At 45.1% G+C, this 25,643-nt stretch overlaps 1 protein-coding gene and 1 long non-coding RNA gene across 5 annotated transcripts in view; both read right to left on the bottom strand.

Annotated features, from left to right (window-relative positions):
• Nucleotides 1-11,209: 11,209 nt before the first annotated feature.
• TP53 (tumor protein p53) overlaps nucleotides 11,210-25,643 on the bottom strand; it is a 26,152-nt gene continuing 11,718 nt past the window's right edge. Inside the window, exons 4-11 of the mRNA XM_085045062.1 lie at nucleotides 25,368-25,446; nucleotides 23,182-23,368; nucleotides 20,295-20,407; nucleotides 17,962-18,071; nucleotides 15,374-15,495; nucleotides 14,607-14,686; nucleotides 13,085-13,167; nucleotides 11,210-11,714 (exon numbers count right to left, since the gene is read on the bottom strand). Coding sequence (XP_084901188.1) covers nucleotides 11,627-11,714; nucleotides 13,085-13,167; nucleotides 14,607-14,686; nucleotides 15,374-15,495; nucleotides 17,962-18,071; nucleotides 20,295-20,407; nucleotides 23,182-23,368; nucleotides 25,368-25,446 — 862 coding nt within the window. The 3' untranslated portion in view covers nucleotides 11,210-11,626. The remainder of the gene's footprint in view (nucleotides 11,715-13,084; nucleotides 13,168-14,606; nucleotides 14,687-15,373; nucleotides 15,496-17,961; nucleotides 18,072-20,294; nucleotides 20,408-23,181; nucleotides 23,369-25,367; nucleotides 25,447-25,643) is intronic.
• Nucleotides 23,375-25,142, bottom strand: LOC146423081 (uncharacterized). Of its 4 annotated transcripts, XR_014847652.1 has the most exons (4): nucleotides 25,070-25,142; nucleotides 24,352-24,489; nucleotides 23,785-24,320; nucleotides 23,375-23,753 (listed from the first exon to the last, which is right to left on the bottom strand). It is a non-coding gene; the product is annotated as an uncharacterized LOC146423081 (long non-coding RNA). The 4 variants fall into 4 exon arrangements; XR_014847649.1 differs by having other exon boundaries at nucleotides 23,785-24,489; XR_014847650.1 differs by having other exon boundaries at nucleotides 23,375-23,763; nucleotides 23,796-24,489.

Genomic DNA, 25,643 nt, shown 5'->3' with positions numbered 1-25,643 from the left:
GCTTGGCCTTGTCCCCTCGTGTCCCCAGAGGGTGGGTTTGGGGGGATTTGGGGGTTTTTGGGTGGTTTTTGGGAAGGTTTTGGGAAATTTGGGTGTTTTTAGGGGAAATTTGGGGGTTATTAGGTGGGTTTTTGGGAAGGTTTTGGGAAATATGGGGGTTATTTTGTTTTGAAATTTGGGGTGGGTTTGGGGTTTGAGGATTTGGTTGGGGGAAATTTGGGAGTTGGGTTTTTGGGAATTTGGGAAATTTGGGATAGGTGTTTGAAATTTGGGAATTGGGTTTTGGAATTTGGATTTGGAGTTGGGGAAATTTGGAAATTCCCCAAAACCTTTCCAAAAACCACCTAATAACTCCCAAATTTCCCCCAAAAACCACAAAATAACCCACAAATTTCCCAAAAAAACCACCTAATAACCCCCAAACTTTCCAAATTTTCCAAAAACCTTCCCAAAAACCACCGAATAACTCCCAAATTTCCCCCAAAAACACCCAATAACCCCTAATCCCCTTCCCCGCCCCGCTCGGGCTGCTCCTCAGCGACGGATAATAAATGTACATAGATATTTTTTATATCAGGAATCGATTAAACGGTGCAGTAGGGAGCTTGGCCTCGTCCCCTTTCCCTCCTCCCCTTTCGTGTCCCCAAAAGTTCGGGGAGAATTTGACTCTTCTTGGTGGAGATTTGGGGAGATTTGGGGGAATTTGGGGGGAATTTGGGGGAATTTGGGGGTTATTGGGTGGTTTTGGGGGAAGATTTAGGAAATTTGGGGATTATTTTGTGGTTTTTGGGGAATTTTTGGGTTATTAGGTGGTTTTTTGGAGGTTTTTTGGGTAGTTTGTTGATATTTGGGGAAGCCAAGATGGCCGCCTGCCAAGATGGCCGCTCTGGGCTGTGGGAATAAAGGACAAGATGGCCGCCGGTGCTGAGCAGGGTTTGGGCTCAAGATGGCCGACACCGGCTGTAGGGATGACCAGCAAGATGGCTGCTGGTTGGTCGAGTTCAAGATGGCCGCCACGAGGGCAGCCAAGATGGCTGCCGTTGGTCAGGTAGTCGGGAGCAAGATGGCCGCCGCTCTAGGGGAACGGCGGCCATATTGGGCTCATCATGGCCGCTGTTGGTTCTGAGCTCATCACGGTGGCAGGCGGGATCAAGATGGCCGCCAGCACGCCAAGATGGCTGCCGTTGGGTGGGTAAGTCGGGAGCAAGATGGCCGCCGCAGGTGGGGGTTGGTTGAGGCCAAGATGGCCGCCATTATGCAAATGAGATCCAAGATGGCCGACAAGGAAAAGGTGGATCAAGGCTGCCATTGGCTGAGCTGCCCAAGATGGCCGCCTTTATGTAAATGAGATCCAAGATGGCTGACAAGGTGATGGTGGATCAAGGCTGCCATTGGCTCAGCTAACCAAGATGGCCACCGTTATGCAAATGAGAGCCAAGATGGTCGCCATTATGCAAATGAGATCCAAGATGGCCGACAAGGTGATGGTGGAAAAGAGAGGCTGCCATTGGCTGAGCTAACCAAGATGGCTGCCATTATGCAAATGAGAGCCAAGATGGCCGCCGAGCTGCTGACAGAGCCATTGCTGATTGGGCCAAGCTGGCTCCGCCCACTGCCCAATATGGCGGCTGCTGGCGGCCATCTTGGATTGGGCTGTTACCATGGCGACCTGGCGGCCATCTTGGATCCTTAGTGGCCATCTTGAATCCATAGCAGCCATCTTGGCTCATTGGCAGCCATTTTGGTAGCCATCTTGGTGGCCATCTTGAATTCCTGGTGGCCATCTTGGTGGCCATCTTGGTTACTCAGTGGCCATCTTGGATCCATAGCAGCCATCTCGGTGGCCATCTTGGATTCTGCTGCCTGTAGGAGGAGTTGGCAGCCATCTTGGTGGCCATCTTGAATCCCTGGTGGCCATCTTGGCTCATTGGCAGCCATCTTAGTAGCCATCTTTAACCCCTGGTGGCCATCTTGGATCCTCAGTGGCCATCTTGGATCCTCAGTGGCCATCTTGGTGGCCATCTTCAACCCTTGGTGGCCATCTTGGATCCTCAGTGGCCATCTTGGATCCTTGGTAGCCATCTTGTTTTCTGCTGCCTATAGGAGGATCTGGCAGCCATCTTGGTTGCCATCTTTAACCCCTGGTGGTCATCTTGGATCCATAGAAGCCATTTTGGATCACTGGCAGCCATCTTGGTAGCCATCTTGAATCCCTAGTGGCCATCTTGGTGGCCATCTTGGATCCATAGCGGCCATCTTGGCTCATTGGCAGCCATCTTGGTGGCCATCTTTAACCCCTGGTGGCCATCTTGGTGGCCATCTTGAAACCCTGGTGGCCATTTTGGATCCATAGCAGCCATCTTGGATCTTTGGCAGCCATCTTGGTAGCCATCTTGGATCCCTGGTGGCCATTTTGGATACTTGGTGGCCATCTTGAATCCAAAGCAGCTATCTTGGTTGCCATCTTTAACCCCTGGTGGCCATTTTGCTGGCCATCTTGGATCCATAGCAGCCATCTTGGTAGCCATCTTGGATCCTCAGTGGCCATCTTGGATCTTTGGTGGCCATTTTGAATCCATAGCAGCCATCTTGGCTCACTGGCAGCCATCTTGGTAGCCATCTTTAACCCCTGGTGGCCATCTTGGGTACTCAGTGGCCATCTTGGTGGCCATCTTGGATCTCTGGTGGCCATCTTGAGTCCACGGTGGCCATTTTGGATCCTAGGTGGCCATCTTGGATCCTTAGTGGCAGCCATCTTGGTAGCCATCTCTAGTCTCTGGTGGCCATCTTGGGTACTCAGTGGCCATCTTGGATTGTCGGTGGCCATCTTGGTGGCCATCTTTAACCCCTGGTGGCCATCATGGGTACTCAGTGGCCATCTTGGTGGCCATCTTGGATCCATAGCAGCCATTTTGGTGGCCATCTTGGATCCTTGGTGGCCATCTTGGATACTCTGTGGCCATCTTGGATCCATAGCAGCTATCTTGGTGGCCATCTTGGATACGCGGTGGCCATCTTGGATACGCGGTGGCCATCTTGGATCCATAGCAGCCATTTTGGATCATTGGCAGCCATCTTGGTAGCCATCTTGGATCTATAGGAGCCATCTTGGATCCATAGTGGCCATCTTGGTTCACTGGCAGCCATCTTGGTAGCCATCTTGAACCCCCGCTGGCCATCTTGGATTCTACTCCCTATAGGAGGAGCTGGCAGCCATCTTGGTGGCCATCTTGAATCCCCGGTGGCCATCTTGGCTCCTCGGTGGCCATCTTGATTCCCCTCACCTATACAGATACCTGGCGGCCATCTTGACCCCTGAGGCCTACAGAACAGCCTGGCGGCCATCTTGGCAGCCATCTTGGCAACCATCTTGGCAGCCATCTTGGCAGCCATCTTGGCTCCTCCTCCTCCCCCATCCCTTCCATCACCTCCTCCCCTCCCCCCACGGCAGCCATCTTGAAGCCCAGCCCCTCCCCCACCCCATTTCGGGGTGACTTGGTGGGTTTTGGGTCCAATCAGAGTTGGGGGGGATTGGTGGGAAATCGCCAGATTTTGGTGGGAAATCCCCAAATTTTGTTGGGGTTTGGTGGTTTTTGGTGGTTTTTTTAATGGGTTTTTGGTGGGTTTTGGTGATTTTTTTAATGGGTTTTTGGTGTTTCTTGATGGTTTTTTTAAATGGGTTTGTGGTGTTTTTTGGTGTTTTTTGGTGATTTTTGGTGGGTTTTTGGATGGGTTTTTTGGTAGTTTTTTGGTAGTTTTTGGTGGTTTTTGGTGGGGTTTTTTATGGGTTTTTGGTGTTTTTTGGTGATTTTTGGTGATTTTTGGTGTTTTTTTGGATGGGTTTTTGGGGGTTTTTGGTGCTTTTGGTGGGTTTTTTTATTGAGCTTTTTGATGGGTTTTTGGGTGTTTTTTGGTGGTTTTTTGATGGGTTTTTGGGTGGTTTTTGGTGATTTTTTTGGTGGGTTTTGGTGGGTTTTGGTGGGTTTTTTAATGGGTTTTTGGTGTTTTTCGGTGATTTTTGGTGGTTTTAGGTGATTTTTGGTGGTTTTAGGTGGTTTTTTTGATGGGGTTTTGGGGTTTTGTTGGTGTTTTTTGTTGGTTTTTGGTGGGTTTTTTGATGGGTTTTTGGTAGCTTTTGGTTTTTTTGAAGGGTTTTTGGTGGGTTTTTTAAATGGGTTTTTTGGGTGGTTTTTGGTGTTTTTTGTGATTTTTGGTGTTTTTTGGTGATTTTTGGTGTTCTTTGGAGTTTTTTGGTGGTTTTTTGGATGGGTTTTTGGTGTTTTTTTGATGGGTTTTTGGTGATTTTTGGTTGTTTTTGGTGGGTTTTTGGATGGGTTTTTGGGTAGTTTTTGGTGGTTTTTGGTGGGGTTTTTAATGGGTTTTTGGTGGTTTTAGGTGATTTTTGGTGGTTTTTGGTGATTTTTTGTGGTTTTAGGTGGTTTTTTTGATGGGGTTTTGGGGTTTTGTTGGTGTTTTTTGGTGATTTTTTGGATGGGTTTTTGGTGGTTTTTTGTGGTTTTTTTGAAGGGTTTTTGGGGGTTTTGTTGGTTTTTGGTGGTTTTTTTGATGGGTTTTTGATAGTTTTTGGTGTTTTATGGTGTTTTTTGGTGGGTTTTTTAAATGGATTTTTTGGGTGGTTTTTGGTGTTTTTTGGTGATTTTTGGTGTTCTTTGGTGTTTTTTGGTGGTTTTTTTGATGGGTTTTTGGGGCTTTTTTTGTGTTTTTTGGTGTTTTTTTGATGGGTTTTTTGATGGGTTTTTTGGTAGTTTTTGGTGGGTTTTGGTGTTTTTTGGTGGGTTTTTTTAATGGGTTTTTGGATGGGTTTTTGGCCTTTTTTTGGTGCTTTTTGGTGGGTTTTTTGATGGGTTTTAGGGAGTTTTTGGTGGTTTTTGGTGAGTTTTGGTGTTTTTTGGTGGTTTTTGGGATTTTTTAAATGGGTTTTTGGTGTTTTTTGGTGGGTTTTTTGATGGGTTTTTTGGTAGTTTTTGGCGGGTTTTGGTGGGTTTTTTAATGGGTTTTTGGTGGTTTTTTGGTGATTTTTCATGTTTTTGGTGGGTTTTTGGGTAGTTTTTGGTGGGTTTTGGTGTTTTTTGGTGGGTTTTTTAATGGGTTTTTTGATGGGTTTTTGGAGTTTTTGGATGCTTTTTGGCGGTTTTTTTGATGGGTTTTAGGGAGGTTTTGGTGGTTTTTGGTGAGTTTTGGTGTTTTTTGGTGGTTTTTGTTTTTTTTTAAATGGGTTTTTGGTGTTTTTTGGTGGGTTTTTGGATGGATTTTTTTGGTAGTTTTTGGCGGGTTTTGGTGGGTTTTTTAATGGGTTTTTGGTGTTTTTTGGTGATTTTTCATGTTTTTGGTGGTTTTTTTAAATGGGTTTTTTGGTAGTTTTTGGTGGTTTTTGGTGTTTTTTGGTGGGTTTTTTAATGGGATTTTTGATGGGTTTTTAGTGTTTTTTGGTGGTTTTTTAAATGGGATTTTGGGGTTGTTTTTGGGGTTTTTTGGTGATTTTTTGGATGGGTTTTTGGTGGGTTTTGGTAGTTTTTGGTGGTTTTTGGTGGTTTTTTTGGTATTTTTTTGTGTTTTAAGGTGTTTTTGGCAGTTTTTTGATGGGTTTTTGGAGGATTTTGATTTTTTTGGGTGGTTTTGGGTGGTTTTCTGGAAGTTTTTGGTGTTTTATGATGTTTTTCCATGTTTTTTCCCCATTTTTCACTGTTTTTCCCCATTTCTCGCTGTTTTTCCCCATTTTAGCTGTTTTCCCCCCATTTCTCACAGTTTTTTTCCCACTTTCCGCTGTTTTTTCCCCATTTTTCGCTGTTTTTTCCCCCATTTTCCTCTGTTTTCCCCCATTTTCGCTGTTTTTCCCCATTTCTCGCTGTTTTCCCCATTTCTCTGTATTTTTCCCCATTTCTCCCTATGTTTCCCCATTTTCCGCTGTTTTTCCCCATTTTTGGTGGTTTTTTCCCCATTTTCCCCTCTTTTTTCCCATTTTTCACTGTTTTTCCCCCATTTTTCTGTATTTTTTCCCCATTTCTCCCTATGTTTCCCCATTTTCCGCTGTTTTTCCCCATTTTTGGTGGTTTTTTCCCCATTTTCCCCTCTTTTTTCCCATTTTTCACTGTTTTTCCCCCATTTTTCTGTATTTTTTCCCCATTTCTCCCTATGTTTCCCCATTTTCCGCTGTTTTTCCCCATTTTTGGTGGTTTTTTCCCCATTTTCCCCTCTTTTTTCCCATTTTTCACTGTTTTTCCCCCATTTTTCTGTATTTTTTCCCCATTTCTCCCTATGTTTCCCCATTTTCCGCTGTTTTTCCCCATTTTTGGTGGTTTTTTCCCCATTTCCCCCTCTTTTTTCCCATTTTTCACTGTTTTTTCCCCATTTTTCTGTATTTTTCCCCATTTTCCCTCTTTTTCCCCATTTTCCCCTGTTTTTCCCCCATTTTCCAGCCTCCCCTCCCCCCACCCGCAGCTCGGCGTCTCCACCTTCCCCTAATTGGGGTGTTAATTAGGCCGGGGGGGGGGTTGGGGCGCTTAATGAGCCTAACGAGCTCATTAGGGCTCCGAGCCCAGCCACGGGGTCTCCTCCCCGCCCCGGCAGGGGCAGCGGGGGGCGTGGCCTCGCCGATGACGTCACGGAGACGCCGAAATCGCTCCGGTTTGCCCCAAATCGCTCTGCCCCTCCCCCCGCCGGCCGGGATTAATTAATTCCCGTTAATTAACGTCCCGGCGTGAAGAGAGAACCCCTAATTAACACCCCGAAAAAATCCCCTTGTTCTTAATTAATTCCCCTAATTAAAAATTCCCCCAAAATTGCTCCTTCTTAATTAACTCCCCTAATTAATGATCCCCAAAAATTTCCCCTTCCTAATTAAACTCCCTAATTAGTGATCCCCCCAAAAGTAATTAACTCCCCTAATTAACACCCAAAAAATCCCCTTCTTCCTAATTAATCCTCCTAATTAATGCCCCCGCAAAAATAATTAACTCCCCTAATTAACAATCCCCAAAAATCCCCTTCTTCTTAATTAATCCCCTAATTAAAAATTCCCCCAAAATTCCTCCTTCCTAATTAACCTCCCTAATTAATGATCCCCCAAAAAATAATTAACTCCCCTAATTAACACCCCAAAAATAATTCCCCCTTCCTAATTAACCCCCCTAATTAATGATCCCCAAAAATTCCTCCTTCGTAATTAACCTCCCTAATTAACACCCCCCAAAAATCTCCTTCTTCCTAATTAATCCCCCTAATTAAAAATTCCTCCTTTCTAATTAACGCTCCTATTAATTAATGCCCCCCAAAAATTTCCCTCTTCCTAATGAATCTCCCTAATTAACACCCCAAATCCTCTTCCTAATGAAATTTCCTAATTAAGACCCCAAATCCTCTTCCTATCTAATTAACGCCCTTCCCTAATTAAGCCCCAATTAACACCCCAAATTCCCTAATGAACCCCCTAATTAGCAGCCCCCAATTAACGCCCAAATTAAACCGGTTGCTAATTAGTGCTCCCCCAATTAACAGCGCCCTATTAATGACCCTATTAATTAACAGCTCCTAATTAACACCCCCATTAATACCACTATTAATTATAGTTTAAATATTATATAATAATTTTAAATTATTAATTATACCATTAAATATTAATATTAATTATAGAATTATTAATTAAATTAATTAATAGACTATAAATAAATTTACATTATATTTATAAATTAATAAAAATATAAATTGTATAATTAAATATCTCTCCAATAGAGACACCAATTAATAATTAATTAACAGTTCCCAATTAACAGCCCCTAATAAATCAATCTAACTAGATTCTAATTACCAGTCCCTAATTAATTACTGCTAATAGAAACCCCCAATAAGCCTCTAATTAATAATCCCCAACACAGATTTCTCTAATTAGCAGCCTCTAATTAACGGGCACTAATAATTAATTGAGACTCCCCAGTTAATCAGCCCTACTAGAGACTCCTCTAATTAACAGCTCCTAATTAACGGCTGCTAATAAAAATTCCAATTAACAACCTCCCCAATTAATAGTCATTAATAGAGACCTGTAATTGAGATTCTGCTAATTAACAGCTGCTAATTAATGGCGGCTAATAGACATTCCTCATTTTAAGCCGCAATTAATAGTTGCTAATATTGACTCCACTAATTACCAACCCCTAATTAACGGTCATTAATCGACACCCCAATTAACTCCTCCGCATAACATCCTCTAATTGAGATTCCCCTAATTAACATCTCCCCAATTAATAATCCCTAATTGTTACCCCTTTAATTAACAGCCCCTAATTAAGACTTCTCAATTAACAACGCTAATTAGCCGCAACTTAATTAACTCCACATAGACACCCCAAATTAACACCCCATTAATTAAACCCTTAATTAGCCCCCGAATAAATACCTCCTGATTAATTAACTGTTAATTACCACCCAAATTAATACTTCCTGATTAATTAAGCGCTAATTACCCCCCGAATAAATACCTCCTGATTAATTACCTGATTAATTACCCCCAAATTATTACCACCAGATTAATTAATTGTTAATTACCCGCCCAAATTAACACCTCCTGATTAATTAACTTTTAATTTTCCCAGCAGAATTTCCCACCTGGAATTCCCATAATTAACTCTCCCCTCATTAATTACCCCCCAGGCGACTCCTCCCTTAATTACCCCGCTAATTACCCCCCAAAATTAACACCTCCTGATTAATTAACCTTTAATTTCCCACCTGGAATTTCCCCCAATTAACCTTCTCTCATTAATTACCCCCCAAGCGATTCCTCCCGTAATTACCCTGCTAATTACCCCCCAAATTAATATCTCCTGACTAATTAATAACTAATTAGCCCCCCAAATTAACATCTCCTGATTAATTAACCTTTAATTTCCCCCAAATTTATTCCCCCCGTGGAATTTTCCACCTGGAATTACCCCCACTAATCTCTCCTCATTAATTACCCCCAAGCGACTCCTCCCCTAATTACCCCGCTAATTACCCCAAATTAATATCTCCTGATTAATTAACCGTTAATTACCCCCCCAGACCTCCCCCAAATTTCCTCCCAAGTGGATTTTCCCATCTGGAATTTCTCCCAATTAACTCTCCTCCTCATTAATTACCCCCCAAAACGACTCCTCCCCTAATTACCCTGCTAATTACCCCTCCAAATTAACACCTCCTGATTAATTAACCATTAATTTCCCCCAAATTTATTCCCCCAGGGATTTTCCCACCTGGAATTTCCCCCATAATTACCCTAATTAACTCTCTCCCTCATTAATTACCCCCCAAGCGACTCCTCCCTTAATTGCCCCGCTAATTACCCCCCAATTAACACCTCCTCCCCTCCCCCACCCCGCGGGGGGGTCAAACTCTCCCCTCCCCCCCCAATCCGGATCGATTTGAAGAATTTTGGGAGAATTTTGGAGGATTTTGGGAGAATTTTGGAGAATTTTGGAGGATTTTGGAGAATTTTGGAGGATTTTGGGAGAATTTTGGGGAGAATTTTGGAGGATTTTGGGAGGATTTTGGAGGATTTTGGGAGATTTTGGGAGAATTTTGGGGGATTTTGGGAGAATTTTGGGAGAATTTTGGGGGATTTTGGGAGAATTTTGGGAGAATTTGGGGAATTTTAGGGAATTTCAGGCAATTTTTGGGGGATTTTAGGGGATTTTTTGGGGATTTTTTTTGGTGGATTTCAGTTTCTCCCAGTAACCAAACTGGGAAATCCCAAATTTCAGCTCCTCCCAGTAAACCAAACTGGGAAATCCCAGTTAGTTAAACTGGGAAATCCCAAATTCCAGTTCCTCCCAGTATCCAAACTGGGAAATCCCAGTTAGTTAAACTGGGAAATCCCAAATTCCAGTTCCTCCCAGTAACCCAAACTGGGAAATCCTGAATTTCAGTTCCTCCCAGTATGCAAACTGGGAAATCCCAGTAACCAAACTGGGCTCCCAGTAATCCAAACTGGGATCAGTCTTCCTTCCCAGTAACCCCAAACTGGGAAATCCCGAATTCCAGTTCCTCCCAGTATCCAAACTGGGAAATCCCAGTAAGTTAAACTGGGAAATCCTGAATTCCAGTTCCTCCCAGTAACCAAACTGGGAACTCCCAGTATCCAAACTGGTTCCAGTTTGGCAGGAGGTGGGAGGGGGAGGGGAGGTTGGGAGGCTCCGCCCACTTTTTAGCCCCGCCCCCTCCCAGTTGGGAACCCAAACTGGGACCAGTTTGACCAGTTTGAGCCTCCTGAGGGGGTCCTGAGTCCAAACTGGGATCCCAGTAACCAAACTGGGAAATCCCAAATTCCAGTTCCTCCCAGTATCCAAACTGGGAAATCCCAGTAACCCAACTGGGCTCCCAGTAACCCAAACTGGGATCAGCCTTCCTTCCCAGTAACCCCAAACTGGGAAATCCTAAATTTCAGCTCCTCCCAGTAACCAAACTGGGAAATCCCAGTAAGTTAAACTGGGAAATCCCAAATTCCAGTTCCTCCCAGTTACCCCAAATTGGGAAATCCCAGTAACCAAACTGGGAAATCCCAAATTCCAGTTCCTCCCAGTAACCAAACTGAGATCAGCCTTCCTTCCCAGTTACCCAAACTGGGATCCCAGTAATCCAAACTGGGAAATCCCAGTAACCAAACTGGGCTCCCAGTATCCAAACTGGGAAATCCCAAATTCCAGTTCCTCCCAGTAACCAAACTGAGATCAGCCTTCCTTCCCAGTTACCCAAACTGGGATCCCAGTAACCAAACTGGGAAATCCCAGTTAGTTAAATTGGGAAATCCCGAATTCCAGTTCCTCCCAGTAACCCCAAACTGGGAAATCCCAGTAACCTAAACTGGGCTCCCAGAATCCAAACTGGGAAATCCCAGTCAGTTAAACTGGGAAATCCTGAATTCCAGTTCCTCCCAGTAACCAAACTGGGATCAGCCTTCCTTCCCAGTAACACCAAACTGGTCTCCCAATAACCCAAACTGGTCAATCCCAGTACCCAAACTGGTCTTGCAGTACCCAAACTGGTCAATCCCAGTAGCCAAACTGGTCAATCCCAGTACCCAAACTGGTCAATCCCAGTACCCAAACTGGTCAATCCCAGTACCCAAACTGGTCAATCCCAGTACCCAAACTGGTCTCCCAATAACCCAACTGGTCAATCCCAGTACCCAAACTGGTCTCCCAGTATCCCAAACTGGACAATACAAAAAATTTCTTTATTATATAAAAAAAAGCTTTAAAAACCCGCGGGGGGCGTGGCCAAGCGTCGGGTGGGCGTGGCCAGGGAATGACGTCATGCAGGAAAGTGTTTTTCACCCAGAGGGGGCGTGGCCAGACCAGGTGGGCGTGGCTAAAAGCTGGGGGCGTGGTTTAACCGTTGTGGGCGTGGCTAAATTGTCGGAAAACGTGCCGGGTGAGGCTTTAGGGGCGTGGCTACGTGAAAAGGGGCGTGGCTAAAGGAATGGGCGTGGCTAAGGGATTAATTACCATATAGGGGCGTGGCTAAGAAGGAAGTGGGCGTGGCCAGGCGGGGGAATTAAGCCAATGGGGAGGGAGAAGGGTTAGTGGGCGTGGTCTGGGAAAGGGGCGTGGCCTCCCGAAAGTGGGCGTGGTCAGTCCGAGTCGCCCGACTCGCCCTTCAGCAGCAGTTTTTTCCCGCGCGGCACAAGCCCCTCCCCCCGGGGGCGGCGCCCTTTGCTCCTGGGGGGGGGAGGGGAGGGTTAGAGACCCCCGGGGTTGGGAGATCCCAAAAAATCCCCCCAAAAAGACCCCAAAAAACCATAAATGGACCCCAAAAACCCCCTAAAGAGACCCCAAAAAAACCATAAATGGACCCCAAAAAACCTCTGGAGAGATGCCCAAAAACGCCCAGAGCTCCCCAAAATTTTGGAGATCCCAAAAACCCCCAAAAAGACCCCAAAAAACCATAAATGGACCCCAAAAACCCCTGAAGAGACCCCAAAAAAACCATAAAAGGACCCCAAAAACTCCCAAAGAGACCCCAAATTTTGGAGATCCCGAAAACCCCTGGAGAGACCCCAAAAACCTTAAAAAGTCCCCAAAAAGCCCCCAGAGCAACCCAAAATTTTGGAAATCCCAAAAACCCCTGGAGAGACCCCCAAAAACCACCAGAAATGGACCCAAAAACCCCCTAAAGAGACCCCAAAAACCCACAAAAAGATGCCAAAGACCCCGAAAGAAACCCCAAAAATCACTGAAGAGACCCCAGAAAACCCCCAGAGCTCCCCGAAATTTTGGAGATCCTAAAAACCCCTAAGGAGACCTCAAAAAACCCCTAAAGAGATCCCCAAAACCCCATAAATGGACCCCAAAAACCCATAAAGAGACCCCAAAAAGTCCCCAAAAGAGACCCCAAAAATCGCTGAAGAGACCCCAAAAACCCATAAATGGACCCCAAAGACCCCTAAAAAACCCAAAAAAATCCCTAAAGAGACCCCAAAAAATCCTCAAAAAGTCCCCAAGAAGATCCCAGAGCGCACCAAGAGTTTGGAAATCCCAAAACCCCCCTGAAGAGACCCCAAAAGTCCCTGAAGAAACCCCAAAAATGCATACAGAGACCCCAAAAAACCCCCAGACAGCCCCAAATTTTGGTGACCCCAAAAACCCCGAAAGGGACTCCAGAAGTCCCTAAAGAAACCCCAAAAAGTTCCCAACAAACCCCCAGACACCCCAAAATTGCCCAAAATGCCCCAAAAGGACTTTTAGAGCACCCTGACTGACCCAAGGGAGATCCAGAGATACCTAAAAATGACCCCAAGACCCCCAAAAATGACCCTAAAGTGACCCCCAGACCCCCAAATGACCCCCCAGGATCCCAAAAATGACCCCCAGGACCCCAAAGTGACCCCCAGACCTCCAAATATGACCCCAGACCCTAAAATGGCCCCTAATGACCCCCAAAATGACCCCAAATCCCCCAAAATGACCCCAAATCCTCAAAATGACCCCAAACCCCAAATGATCCAAAATCCCCAAAATGCCCCCAGAGCCCCAAAATGACCCCAATCCCCCAAAATGACCCCAAATCCCCCCAAAATCCCCAAACTCACGTCCTGGCCGCCCCTCCCCCCTCGGTGGCCTCCAGAGCTTCATTGATCATCCGGAACATCTCGAAACGTTTCCTGCCCCGAACCTGGAAAAACCCCAAAAAATACCCCAAAATGGGGTCAGGGAAATGGAAAATCCAAAAAAAACCCCAAAAAATACCCCAAAAATAGGGTCAGGGGGACGGAAATCCCAAAAAACCCAAAAAATACCCCAAAAATACCCTAAAAATGGGGTCAGGGGATGGAAATCCCAAAAAACCCCAAAAAATACCCCAAAAATACCCTAAAAATGGGGTCAGGGGGTGGAAAACCCAAAAAAACCCAAAAAATACCCCAAAAAATACCCCAAAATGGGGTCAGGGGAATGGAAAACTAAAAAAAAAAACCAATAAAATGGGGTCAGGGGGATTGAAAACCCAAAAATACCCCAAAATGGAGTCAGGGGGATGGAAAACCCCCAAAAAACCAAAAAAAACCCCCAAAAAATACCCCAAAATGGGGTCAGGGGATGGAAATCCCAAAAAAACCCAAAAAACTCTAAAAAATACCCTAAAAATGGGGTCAGGGGGACGGAAATCCCAAAAAAACCCAAAAAATTACCCCAAAAATACCCCAAAAATGGAGTCAGGGGAATGGAAAACTAAAAAAAAAACCATTAAAATGGGGTTAGGGGGATTGAAAACCCAAAAATACCCCAAAATGGAATCAGGGGGGTGGAAAACCCAAAAAACCAAAAAAAAACCCCAAAAAATGGGGTCGGGGAGATGGAAATACCAAAAAATACCCCAAAAATGGAGTCAGGGAGATGGAAAACCCAAAAACCCCAAAAAGCCCCCAAAAAGCCCAAAAATGGGGTCAGGGGGGATGGAAATCCCAAAAAATACCCCAAAAAAACGCCAAAAAAACCCCCCAAAAATGGGTCACAGGCATAGAAACCCCAAAAAAACCCAAAAAATAAAAAAAAAAAAACAACCAAAAAAACCCCAAAAATGGGATCAGGGAGATGGAAAACCCAAAAAACCCCCCAAAAAATCCAAAAAATGGGGTCAGGGGGATGGAAAACCAAAAAAAACCCCCAAAAAACCCAAAAAACCCCCAAAAATGGGGTCAGGGGGGATGGAAATCCCAAAAAATACCCCAAAAAAACCCCCCAAAAATGGGTCACAGGGATGGAAAACCCAAAAAAACCAAAAAAAAAAAAAAACCCAAAACCCCAAAAAAACCCAAAAATGGGATCAGAGAGATGGAAAACCCAAAAAAACCCCCAAAAAATACTCCAAAAATGGGGTCGGTGGGATGGAAATCCCAAAAAAACCCCAAAAAAAACCCAAAAATGGGGTCAGGGGGATGGAAACACAAAAAAATTCCCAAAATTTCCCCCAAATCACCACCTGGGATCCCAAAATTCCCCCCAAATTCCCGAATTTCCCCCAAATTTCCCCCAAATTTCCCAAATTTCCCCCCAAATTCCCAAATTTCCCCCAAATTTCCCCCAAAATTCCCCAAATTTCCCCCAAATTCCCACCTGCAGGTAGAAGATCTCATTCTCGGCTTCCAGAACTTTCTTCTTGGAGCTCTCGGGAGCTTCGGGCGGTGGGGGCAGGGCTGGGGGGAGGGGAGGGAGAGATTTGGGGACCCCCAAATTGACCACGCCCCCAAAATTGACCGCGCCCCCAAAATTAGCCACGCCCACCAACAGCCACGCCCGCATTCATGAAATCATTAGGCCACGCCCACTGGGGGTTAGCCACGCCCAGGAATGACGTCATCCCTTAGGCCACACCCAGGAATTGGCAGCCTGGCCTAAGCCACGCCCATTGGGGCGTTTGGCCACGCCCACTGGCTAGGCCACGCCCATTTCGGGGTTAGCCACGCCCCTTTTAATGGCAGAGCACGCCCTCCCCGGCCTGGCCACGCCCCCACCAGGCCACGCCCCTCTACACCAGGCCACGCCCACATCCCAGCTAGCCCCTCCCATCCATTTAGGCCACGCCCACATGGTGACACGCCCAATTAGGCCACGCCCCTTCACTTAGACCACGCCCACCCAATCCTTGTTAGGCTCCACCCCCATCGAGTGTGGCCACGCCCCCAGCAATACCTGAGCTCAAGCCACGCCCATTCATTTAGGCTCCACCCCCTCCACTGTGGCCACGCCCCCAAGTGCCATTAAGCCCCGCCCCAATCAACCTTCAAGCCACGCCCTGGTCAGACTTAGCCCCGCCCACCTTACCCCAAGCCCCGCCCCCAAATCACAACCCCCGCCCATTTCAGGCCAGGCCACGCCCTCACCTCGCTTGGCCCCGCCCCCAGCCCCGCCCCTCTTGCGCTGGTTCTCCTCCTCCAGGCGGCGATCGCGACCAGGACAGGCGCAGACGCGAACCTCGAAACAGCGCCGGCCCAGGGTCTGCCCCCTGGTGGATGGGAGGACTCGGTGATCCGAAATCCCAAAAATAAACCAAAAACCCAAAATCCACCCAGAGATACCCCAAAAATCACCCCAAAAATACCCAAAAACACCTCAAAAATCCCAAATCCACAGGGACAGCTGAACCACTAAACAGCGCCGGCCCAGAGTCTGCCCCCTGGTGGATGGGAGGACTCAGACACACCAAAATCCCAAAAAATAACCCAAAAACCCAAAATCCACCCAGAGATACCCCAAAAATCACCCCAAAAATACCCCAAAACACCTCAAAAATCCCAAATCCACAGGGACAGCTGAACCACTAAACAGCGCCGGCCCAGAGTCTGCCCCCTGGTGGATGGGAGGACTCAGACACACCAAAATCCCAAAAAATAACCCAAAAACCCCAAAAAGCAACTCAAAATCCCAGAAAATAACCCAAAATCCCCAAACCTTGAAATAGTACCAGCCTAGAGTCTGCCCCCTGGTGGATTGGAGGACTCAGAGACAATGAAAATCCCAAAAATAACCCAAAACCACCCCAAAAATACCCCAAAACCCCTAAAAATCCCAAAAATTCTAAATCCACAGGGACAGCTGAACCTCGAAATGGCGCCGGCCCAGGGTCTGCCCCCTGGTGGATGGGAGGACTCGGTGAGCAGAAATCCCAAAAATAAATCAAATCCCCAAAACCACCCAGAAATACCCCAAAAATCACCCCAAAAATACCCCAAAACACCTCAAAAATCCCAAATCCACAGGGACAGCTGAACCACGAAACAGCGCCGGCCCAGAGTCTGCCCCCTGGTGGATGGGAGGACTCAGTGACACCAAAATCCCAAAAAATAACCCAAAACCCCCAAAAAACAACTCAAAATCCCAGAAAATAACCCAAAATCCACCCAAAACCCAAAACCCCAAAACCCAAAAACAACCACAACACAACCTTGAAATAGTACCAGCCTAGAGTCTGCCCCCTGGTGGATTGGAGGACTCAGAGACAATGAAAATCCCAAAAATAACCCAAAACCCCTAAAAATCCCAAAAATTCTAAATCCACAGGGACAGCTGAACCTCGAAACAGCGCCGGCCCAGGGTCTGCCCCCTGGTGGATGGGAGGACTCGGTGATCCGAAAATCCCCAAAAAAACCCCCAAAATACCCCAAAAAGCCCAAAAACCAACTCAAAATCCCAGAAAATAACCCAAAATCCCCAAACCTCAAAACAGCGCCAGCCGAGGGTCTGCCCCCTGGTGGATGGGAGGACTCGGTGACACCGAAATCCCAAAAAATAACCCAAAACCCCCAAAAAGACCCAAAAATCCTGAATCTATAGGGACAGCTGAAACTCGAAACAGCGCCGGCTGAGGGTCTGCGCCCTGGTGGATGGGAGGACTCAGACACACCAAAATCCAAAAAAAATAACCCAAAAAACCCCAAAAAACAACCCAAAATCATCCCCAAAAATCCCAAATCCACAGGGACAGCTGAACTTTGAAACAGTGCTGGCCGAGAGTCTGCCCCCTGGTGGATGGGAGGACTTGGTGACCCGAAAACCTCAAAAAATAACCCAAAAACCCCCAAATATTGATTGCCATGGTTTTGGGGTGGATTTTGGGGGATTTTGGGGTGAATTTTGGGGTGAATTTTGGGGTGAATTTTAGGGGATTTTTGGGTGAATTTTGGGGTGAATTTTGGGGTGGATTTTGGGGGATTTGGGGTGATTTTGGGTGAATTTGGGGTAGATTTTGGGGTGAATTTTAGGGTGAATTTTAGGGGGTTTTGGGGTGGATTTAGGGTGAATTTCAGGGGGTTTTGGGGTGAATTTGGGGTGAATTTGGGGTGGATTTTGGGGTAAATTTTGGGGTGAATTTGGGGTGAATTTTAGGGGATTGTGGGGTGGATTTGGGGAAATTTGGGGTAGATTTTGGGGTAGATTTGGGGGTGAATTTTGGGGTGAATTTTGGGCATTTTGGGGTGAATTTTGGGTAGATTTTGGGGCGAATTTTAGGGGATTTTAGGGTGGATTTTGGGGTGGATTTGGGGGATTTTGGGTGAATTTGGGGCAGATTTTGGGGTGATTTTGGGGTGGATTTTGGGACGAATTTTGGGTAGATTTTGGGGTGAGTTTGGGGGTTTTGGAGTGAATTTTGGGGTAGATTTTGGGGTGGATTTTAGGGATTTTGGGGTGAATTTTGGGGGGGTTTGGGGTGAATTTGGGGTGGATTTTGGGGTGAATTTTGGGGCAAATCTTGGGGATTTTGGGGCGAATTTGGGGTAGATTCTGGGGTGAATTTTGGGGCGAATTTTGGGGATTTTGAGGTGAATTTTGAGGTGAATTTTGGGGTGAATTTTGGGGGATTTTGGGGTGGATTTTGGGGTGATTTTGGGGTGGATTTTGGGGTGAATTTTGGGGTGACTTTGGCAGATTTTGGGGTGGATTTTGGGGTGATTTTGGGGTTTTTTGGTCTCACCCAGGCCCCTCGAGGGTGAGGATGGTGAGGATTGGTCTCCTGTTCATTCCTCCCATGCAGGAACTGTTGCACATGAAGTTGTACAGAACTGTGGTGCAGTCTGAGCCCACCTGGGAATGGAGCAAAAAATGGGGTTAGAGAGGAGAAAAATCCCAAAAAAAATCCTAAAAAAATCCCCAAAACTATCCCAGAAAACAGCTTGAAAATAGGGTAAAAAAACGCTGCAAAAATCGCCTGAAAAATACCTGAAAAACACCTGAAAATCACCCCAAACCCACCTGGGATTTGGGGAAAAAAAATGGGGTTAGAGAGAGGGAAATCCCAAAAAAAATCCTAAAATCCCAAAAACCAAAAACAGTTCAAAATAGCGTAAAATGCTGCAAAAATCACCCAAAAATACCTAATCACAAAAAATCCCAAAAACTAACCCAAAAAACAGCTTGAAAATAGCGTAAAAAATGCAGCAAAAATCACCCCAAAAACACCCAAAAATCACCCCAAAACCACCTGGGATTTGGGGGAAAAATGGGGTTAGAGAGGGAGAAATCCCAAAAAAAATCCTATAAAAAGTCCCAAAAAAATCCTAAAAATATCCCCAAAAAATCCCCAAAATTATCCCAAAACCAGCTCTAAAATAGCATAAAAAATGCAGCAAAAATCGTCCCAAAAACACCTGAAAAACACCCCAAAAATCACCCCAAAACCCACCTGGGATTTGGGGAAAAAATGGGGTTAGAGAGCAGGAAATCCCAAAAAAATCCTAAAAAAATCCCTAAAAAATCCCCAAAATTATCCCAAAAACCAACTCAAAAATAACGTAAAAATCACCCCAAAAATCATCCCAAAAACACCCAAAAATTTCAGATCCCAATAGAGAAACAGGAAAAACCCCATTAAAAAATCCCAAAACTCATCCCAAATCCATCCCAAAACTTCAGACGCCATTAGAAAGGGGAAAACCCAAAAAATCCCCAAAAAAATCCCAAAAAGATCCCAAAAACTAACCCAAAATTAGCTCAAAAAATGCCACAAAATAATATGGGATTTTGGGGAATTTTTGTGGGATTTTTGGGGATTTCTGTGGGATTTTTGGGGATTTTTATGGGATTTTTTGGGATTTCTGGGGGCTGCAGGATTCGGAATTTTTTGGGGCTTTTGGGGTGTTTTTAGGGTAATTTTTTGGGGTTTTGGGGTCATCTCAGGAGGCTCATAGGGCTGTTTTTATGGGAAATATTTGGGATTTTTGAGCATTTTAATGGGATTTTTTGGGATTTCTTTGGGGTTTTTGGGGCTTGTGGGATTCAGATTTTTTGGGGCAATTTTTAGGGATTTTTGGGGTAATTTTTTGGGGTTTTTGGGGTCACCTCAGGAGGCTCGTAGGGCTGTTTTTGTGGGGAATATTTGGGATTTTTGGGCATTTTTAGGGTTTTTTTTGGGGATTTCTATGGGGTTTTTGGGGTCTGCAGGGTTCAGATTTTTTGGGGTTTTATGGTGTGTTTTTGGGGTAATTTTTGGGGTTTTGGGGTCACCTCAGGGAGCTCATAGGGCTGTTTTTACCTAGAATATTTGGGATTTTTTGGCAGTTTTATGGGATTTTTATGGGGATTTCTGTGGGATTTTTGGGGTCTGAAGAGTTTCAATTTTTTGGGTTATTTTTGGGGTAATTTTTAGGGATTTTGGGGTAATTTTTGGGGTTTTGGGGTCACCTCTGGGGTTCATAAGGCTGTTTTTGTGGGAAATAGGATTTTTGGGCAATTTCATGGGATTTTTTTGGGATTTCTTTGGGGTTTTTGGTATCTGTGGGGTTTGGATTTTTTTGAAGTTTTTTGGGGTGTTTTTGGGGTAATTTTTTGGGGTTTTGGGGTCACCTCAGGGGGCTCATAGGGCTGTTTTTGTGGGGATTATTTAAGATTTTTATGGGATTTTTGGGGATTTCTGTGGGGTTTTTGAGGTCTGTGCAATTCAGATTTTTTGGGGATTTTTTTGGGATTTTTTTGGGGTTTTGGGGTCACCTCAGGAGGCTCATAGGGCTGGTTTTATGGGAAATATTTGGGATTTTTGAGGATTTTTATGGGGTTTTTTGGGATTTCTGGGGTCTGTAGGATTCAGATTTTTTTGGGGTTTTTTGGGGTAATTTTTAGGGATTTTGGGGTAATTTTTTGGGGTTTTGGGGTCACCTGAGGAGGCTCATAGGGCTGTTTTTGTGGGAAATATTTGGGATTTTTGGCCATTTTTATGGCGTATTTGGGGAGTTTTGGGCTCTGTGGGATTCAGATTTTTTTGGGGTTTTTTGGGGTGTTTTTAGGGTAATTTTTTTGGGGTTTTGGGGTCACCTCAGGAGGCTCGTAGGGCACTGCCACGCTGTGTCTCTTGGTGGTTTCATCATCCTGGTATCGAGCTTGGGGATTTCCTTCCACCCGGATCAGGTGCTGGGCTGGGGCAGCGTCTGGGGAGACAGAAACCCCAAAATCAGACAGAAATCCCAAAATCGGAGAGAAAAAATCCCAAAATCAGACAGAAACCCCAAATTCAGACAGAAATCCCAAAATCAGAGCCAAAAAATCCCAAAATCAGAGCCAAAAAATCCCAAAATCCCAAAAATCAGAGAGAAATCCCAAAATCAGAGAGAAATCCCCAAAAATCAGAGCAAAAAAATCCCAAAATCAGAGATCCCAAAAATCAGAAACAAAATCCCAAAAATCAGAGCAAAAAAATCCCAAAATCAGAGCAAAAAAATCCCAAAATCTGAGAGAAATCCCAAAATCAGAGCCAAAAAATCCCAAAATCTGAGAGAAATCCCAAAATCAGAGAAAAATCCCGAAATCAGAGCAAAAAAATCCCAAAATCTGAGAGAAATCCCAAAAATCACAGCAAAAATCCCAAAATTAGAGAGAAATCCCAAAATCAGAGCAAAAAAATCCCAAAATCTGAGAGAAATCCCAAAATCAGAGCCAAAAAATCCCAAAATCCCAAAAATCAGAGAGAAATCCCAAAAATCAGAGCCAAAAAAATCCCAAAATTAGAGAAAAATCCCAAAATCAGAGAGAAACCCCAAATTCAGAGAGAAAAAATCCCAAAAATCCCAAAACTCAGAGAGAAATCCCAAAATCAGAGAGAAATCCCAAAATCAGACAGAAACCTCAAAATCAGAGCCAAAAAAATCCCAAAATCCCAAAAATCAGAGAGAAATCCCAAAAATCAGAGCCAAAAAATCCCAAAATCCCAAAAATCAGAGCCAAAAAAATCCCAAAATCAGAGAAAAAAAATCCCAAAAATCAGAGAGAAATCCCAAAATCAGAGAAAAATCCCGAAATCAGAGCAAAAAAATCCCAAAATCTGAGAGAAATCCCAAAATCGGAGCAAAAATTGGAGCCAAAATCCCAAAATTAGAGCCAAAAAATCCCAAAATCTGAGAGAAATCCCAAAATCAGAGCAAAAAAATCCCCAAATTAAAGAGAAATCCCAAAAATCAGAACCAAAATCAGACCCAAAATCCCAAAAATCAGAGCCAAAAAATCCCAAAATCAGAGCAAAAAAACCCCAAAATCAGAGAGAAATCCCAAAATCAGAGCCAAATTCCCAAAATCAAAGCCAAAAAATCCCAAAATCCCAAAAATCAGAGAAAATCCCAAAATTCAGAGCCAAAAAATTCCCAAAATCAGAAATCCCAAAAATCACAGCAAAAATCCCAAAATTAGAGAGAAATCCCAAAATCAGACCCAAAATCCCAAAATCAGAGCCAAAAAATCCCAAAATTAGAGAGAAATCCCAAAATCAGAGAGAAAAAAATCCCAAAATTAGAGAAATCCCAAAATCAGAGAAAATCCCGAAAGTCAGAGCAAAAAAATCCCAAAATCAGAGCCAAAAAATCCCAAAATTAGAGAGAAATCCCAAAATCAGAGAAAAATCCCAAAATCAGAGAGAAATCCCAAAATCAGAGCAAAAAAATCCCAAAATTAGAGAGAAATCCCAAAATCCCAAAAATCAGAGAAAAATCCTGAAATCAGAGCAAAAAAATCCCAAAATCAGAAATCCCAAAAATCACAGCAAAAATCCCAAAATTAGAGAGAAATCCCAAAATCAAGACCCAAAAACCCCAAAATCAGAGGCAAAATCCCAAAAATCAGACCAGAAATCAGACTCAAAACCTCAAAATCAGACCCAAAATTAGAGTCAAAATCAACCCAAAAACACAAAATCAAACCAAAATCCCAAAATCCCAAAAATCAGACCCAAAACCCCCAAAATCAGATCCAAAATCCCAAAATCAGAACCCCATTTTTTGGATTTCTCTTCCCATTTTCGGGGTTTTTCTCCCTATTTTTGGGGTTTCTCTCCTTGTTTTTGGGGGTTTTCTCCCCGTTTTTAGGATTCCCATCTCCATTTTTGGGTTTCTCTCCCTATTTTTGGGGTTTCTCTCCTCATTTTTGGGGTTTCTTTCCCCATTTTTGGGGTTCCTCTCCCCATTTTTGGGGTTTCTCTCCCCATTTTTGGGATCCCCCAGCCCATTTTTGGGGTTTTTCTCCCTGTTTTTTAGGGTTTCTCTCCCCATTTTCTGGGTTTTTCTCCCCATTTTTGGGGTTTCTAAGCCCCGAAAATCCCACTTTTAGGATTTCTCTCCCCATTTTTTGGGGTTTTCTCCCCATTTTTGGAGATTCTCTCCCCGTTTTTGGAGTTTCTCTCCCCATTTTTTTGGGTTTTCTCCTTGTTTTTGGGATTTCTCTCCCCATTTTTGCAGCTTTTCTCCCCATTTTTTTGGGTTTTTCTCCTAGTTTTTGGTGTCTTTCCCCCCATTTTTAGGGTTTTCCTCACCGTCTCCCCCGTTCCCGCAGCGCTCATGGTGAGGACACCTCCTGACCACCCTGGGACCTCTAACACCCCAAATCCTCATTTTTGGGGTTTTTCTCCTCATTTTTGGGATTTTTCTCCACATTTTTGGAGTTTTTCTCCCCATTTTTGGGGTTTTCTCCCCATTTTTGGAGTTTCTCTCCCCGTTTTTGGGATCTCTAACCCCATTTTTGGGGTTTCTAACCCCGAAAAACCCATTTTTGACGTTTTTCTCCCCATTTTTGGGGTTTCTAAGTCCCGAAAATCCCATTTTTTGGGTTTTTCTCTCCGTTTTTGAAGTTTTTCTCCCCATTTTTGAGGTTTTTCTCCCCATTTTCGGAGTCCTCCAGCCCATTTTTGAGGTTTTCTCCCCCATTTTTAGGTTTTCCTCACCGTCTCCCCCGTTGCCGCAGCGCTCATGGTGAGGACACCTCCTGACCACTTCGGCCACATGTTCGGATTTCTTGTAGACAGCGACAGCTCTGACCACAGCGCCGGCCGGGGGAGGGACAGTGACCCTGACCTGGACTGGGCACGGCTTGGCCAGGCGGCAGTACAGCTTGTTCAGGGCTGGAGAGTACTGGGAATGGGGGGAGAAACTGGGAGTGAACTGGGAATACTGGGAATTCCTACAGAATCACCCTATAGAGCCCCAAAACTAGGAAATCCTATAAAAACCCTATAAAGACCCTATAGTGACCCCATAGGGACCTGCACAGGACAGGTTGCAGTACAGCTTGTTCAGGGCTGGTGAGTACTGGGAATGGGGGGAGAAACTGGGAGTGAACTGGGAATACTGGGAATGAACTGGGAATTCCCTCAGATTAGCCCGAGATTGGGGAAATCCTATAAAAACCCCATAGTGACCCCATAGTGACCCTATAGGGACCTGCACTGGGCAGGCGGCAGTACAGCTTGTTCAGGGCTGGAGAGTACTGGGAATGGGGGGAGAAACTGGGAGTGAACTGGGAGAAACTGGGAGTGAACTGGGAGTACTGGGAACGAACTGAGAATTCCTATAGAATAGCCAGAGATTGGGGAAATCCTATAAAAACCCCATAGTGACTCCATAGTGACCCCATAGGGACCTGGCTTGGCCAGGCGGCAGTACAGCTTGTTCAGGGCTGGAGAGTACTGGGAATGGGGGGAGAAACTGGGAGTGAACTGGGAGTACTGGGAATGAACTGGGAATTCCTACAGAATAGCCGGAGATTGGGGAAATCCTATAAAAACCCTATAAAAACCCTATAGTGACCCTATAGTGACCCCATAGTGACCTGGCTTGGCCAGGCGGCAGTACAGCTTGTTCAGGGCTGGGGAGTACTGGGAATGGTGGGAGAAACTGGGAATGAACTGGGAATAAACTGGGAATTTCTACAGAATCACCCTATAGAGCCCCGAAACTAGGAAATCCTATAAAAACCCTATAAAGATCCCATAGTGATCCCATAGGGACCTGGCTTGGCCAGGTGGCAGTACAGCTTGTTCAGGGCTGGGGAGTACTGGGAAGGGTGGGAGAAACTGGGAGTGAACTGGGAGAAACTGGGAGTCAACTGGGAATACTGGGAATGAACTGGGAATTCCTATAGAATAGCCGGAGATTGGGGAAATCCTATAAAAACCCCATAGTGACCCCATAGTGATCCCATAGGGATCTGGCTCGGCCAGCTGGCAGTACAGCTTGTTCAGGGCTGGGGAGTACTGGGAATGGGGGGAGAAACTGGGAGTGAACTGGGAATTTCCCGCCAAAATCCCCCTTTTCCCCACAAATTGCCACCAAATCCCCTTTTTTACCTCCAATTCCCCCCCAAAAATCCCCTTTTTTCCCCCAAAAATCCCCATTTTTCCCCCCAAAAATCCCAATCCCCCACTCCTCACGGTGCAGGTGACAGACTTGGCAGTTCCCATTTCCCGAAATTCCAGCCGGAAGTCATGAATTCCCCCAAAATCCCCCCAATTTTCCCTAAAATCCCCATTTTTCCCCCAAAAAACTCCCCAAATCCCCTTTTCCCCCCAAATTCCCCTTTTTTCCCCCTAAAGCCCCAAATCCATTTTCCCCAAAATCCCCCAAAATCCCCATTTTCCCCAAATTGCCCCAAAATCCCCTTCTTTCCCCCAAAATCCCCATTTTTCCCCCAATTCACCTCCAAAATCCCCTTTTACCCCCAAAAGCCCCATTTTTACTCCCAAATTCCTATTTTCCCCAAAAATCCTTTTCCCCAAAATCCCCTTTTTTCCCTTCCAAACCCCCCAAAAATCCCATTTTTCCCCAACTCCTCACGGTGCAGGTGACAGATTTGGCAGTTCCCGTCTCCCGAAATCCCAAACGGAAGTCATGGATTCCCCCCAAATCCCCCCAAAATCCCCTTTTTTCTCCCGAAAATCCCCTTTTTCCCCAAAAAATCCCCCCAAATCCCCTTTTTTCCCCCAATTCCTCCCAAAATTCCCTTTTTTCCCCCCAAAATCCCCATTTTCCCAAAAAATCCCCCAAAAAATCCCCCAAAATCCCCATTTTCCCCCAATTTCCCAAATCCCCAAAATCCCAATCCCCCCAAAATCCCAAAATCCCAAAATCTCACGGTGCAGGTGACAGATTTGGCAGTTCCCGTCTCCCGAAATCCCAGCCGGAAGTCCTGAATTCCTCCATAATCCCTTTTCCTTCCCCAAAAAACTCCCCAAATCCTCCCAAATCTGTTTCCACTATTCCCTTTTTTCCCAAAAATCCCCATTTCCCCAAATTTTCCCCAAAATCCCCATTTTTTTTCCGCAAAATTCCCATTTTTTTCCCCAAAATTCCCATTTTTTCCCCAACATCCCCATTTTTCCCCAAAATCCCCATTTTTTTCCCCAAAATC

The sequence above is a fragment of the Lichenostomus cassidix genome, unplaced genomic scaffold (assembly GCF_008360975.1).
Source record: "Lichenostomus cassidix isolate B80296 unplaced genomic scaffold, HeHo_3.0 HiC_scaffold_34, whole genome shotgun sequence".
NCBI lineage: Eukaryota > Metazoa > Chordata > Aves > Passeriformes > Meliphagidae > Lichenostomus > Lichenostomus cassidix.
Note: the sequence above shows the minus strand (reverse complement) of the source record. Positions and strands in the feature narration are given on the sequence as shown.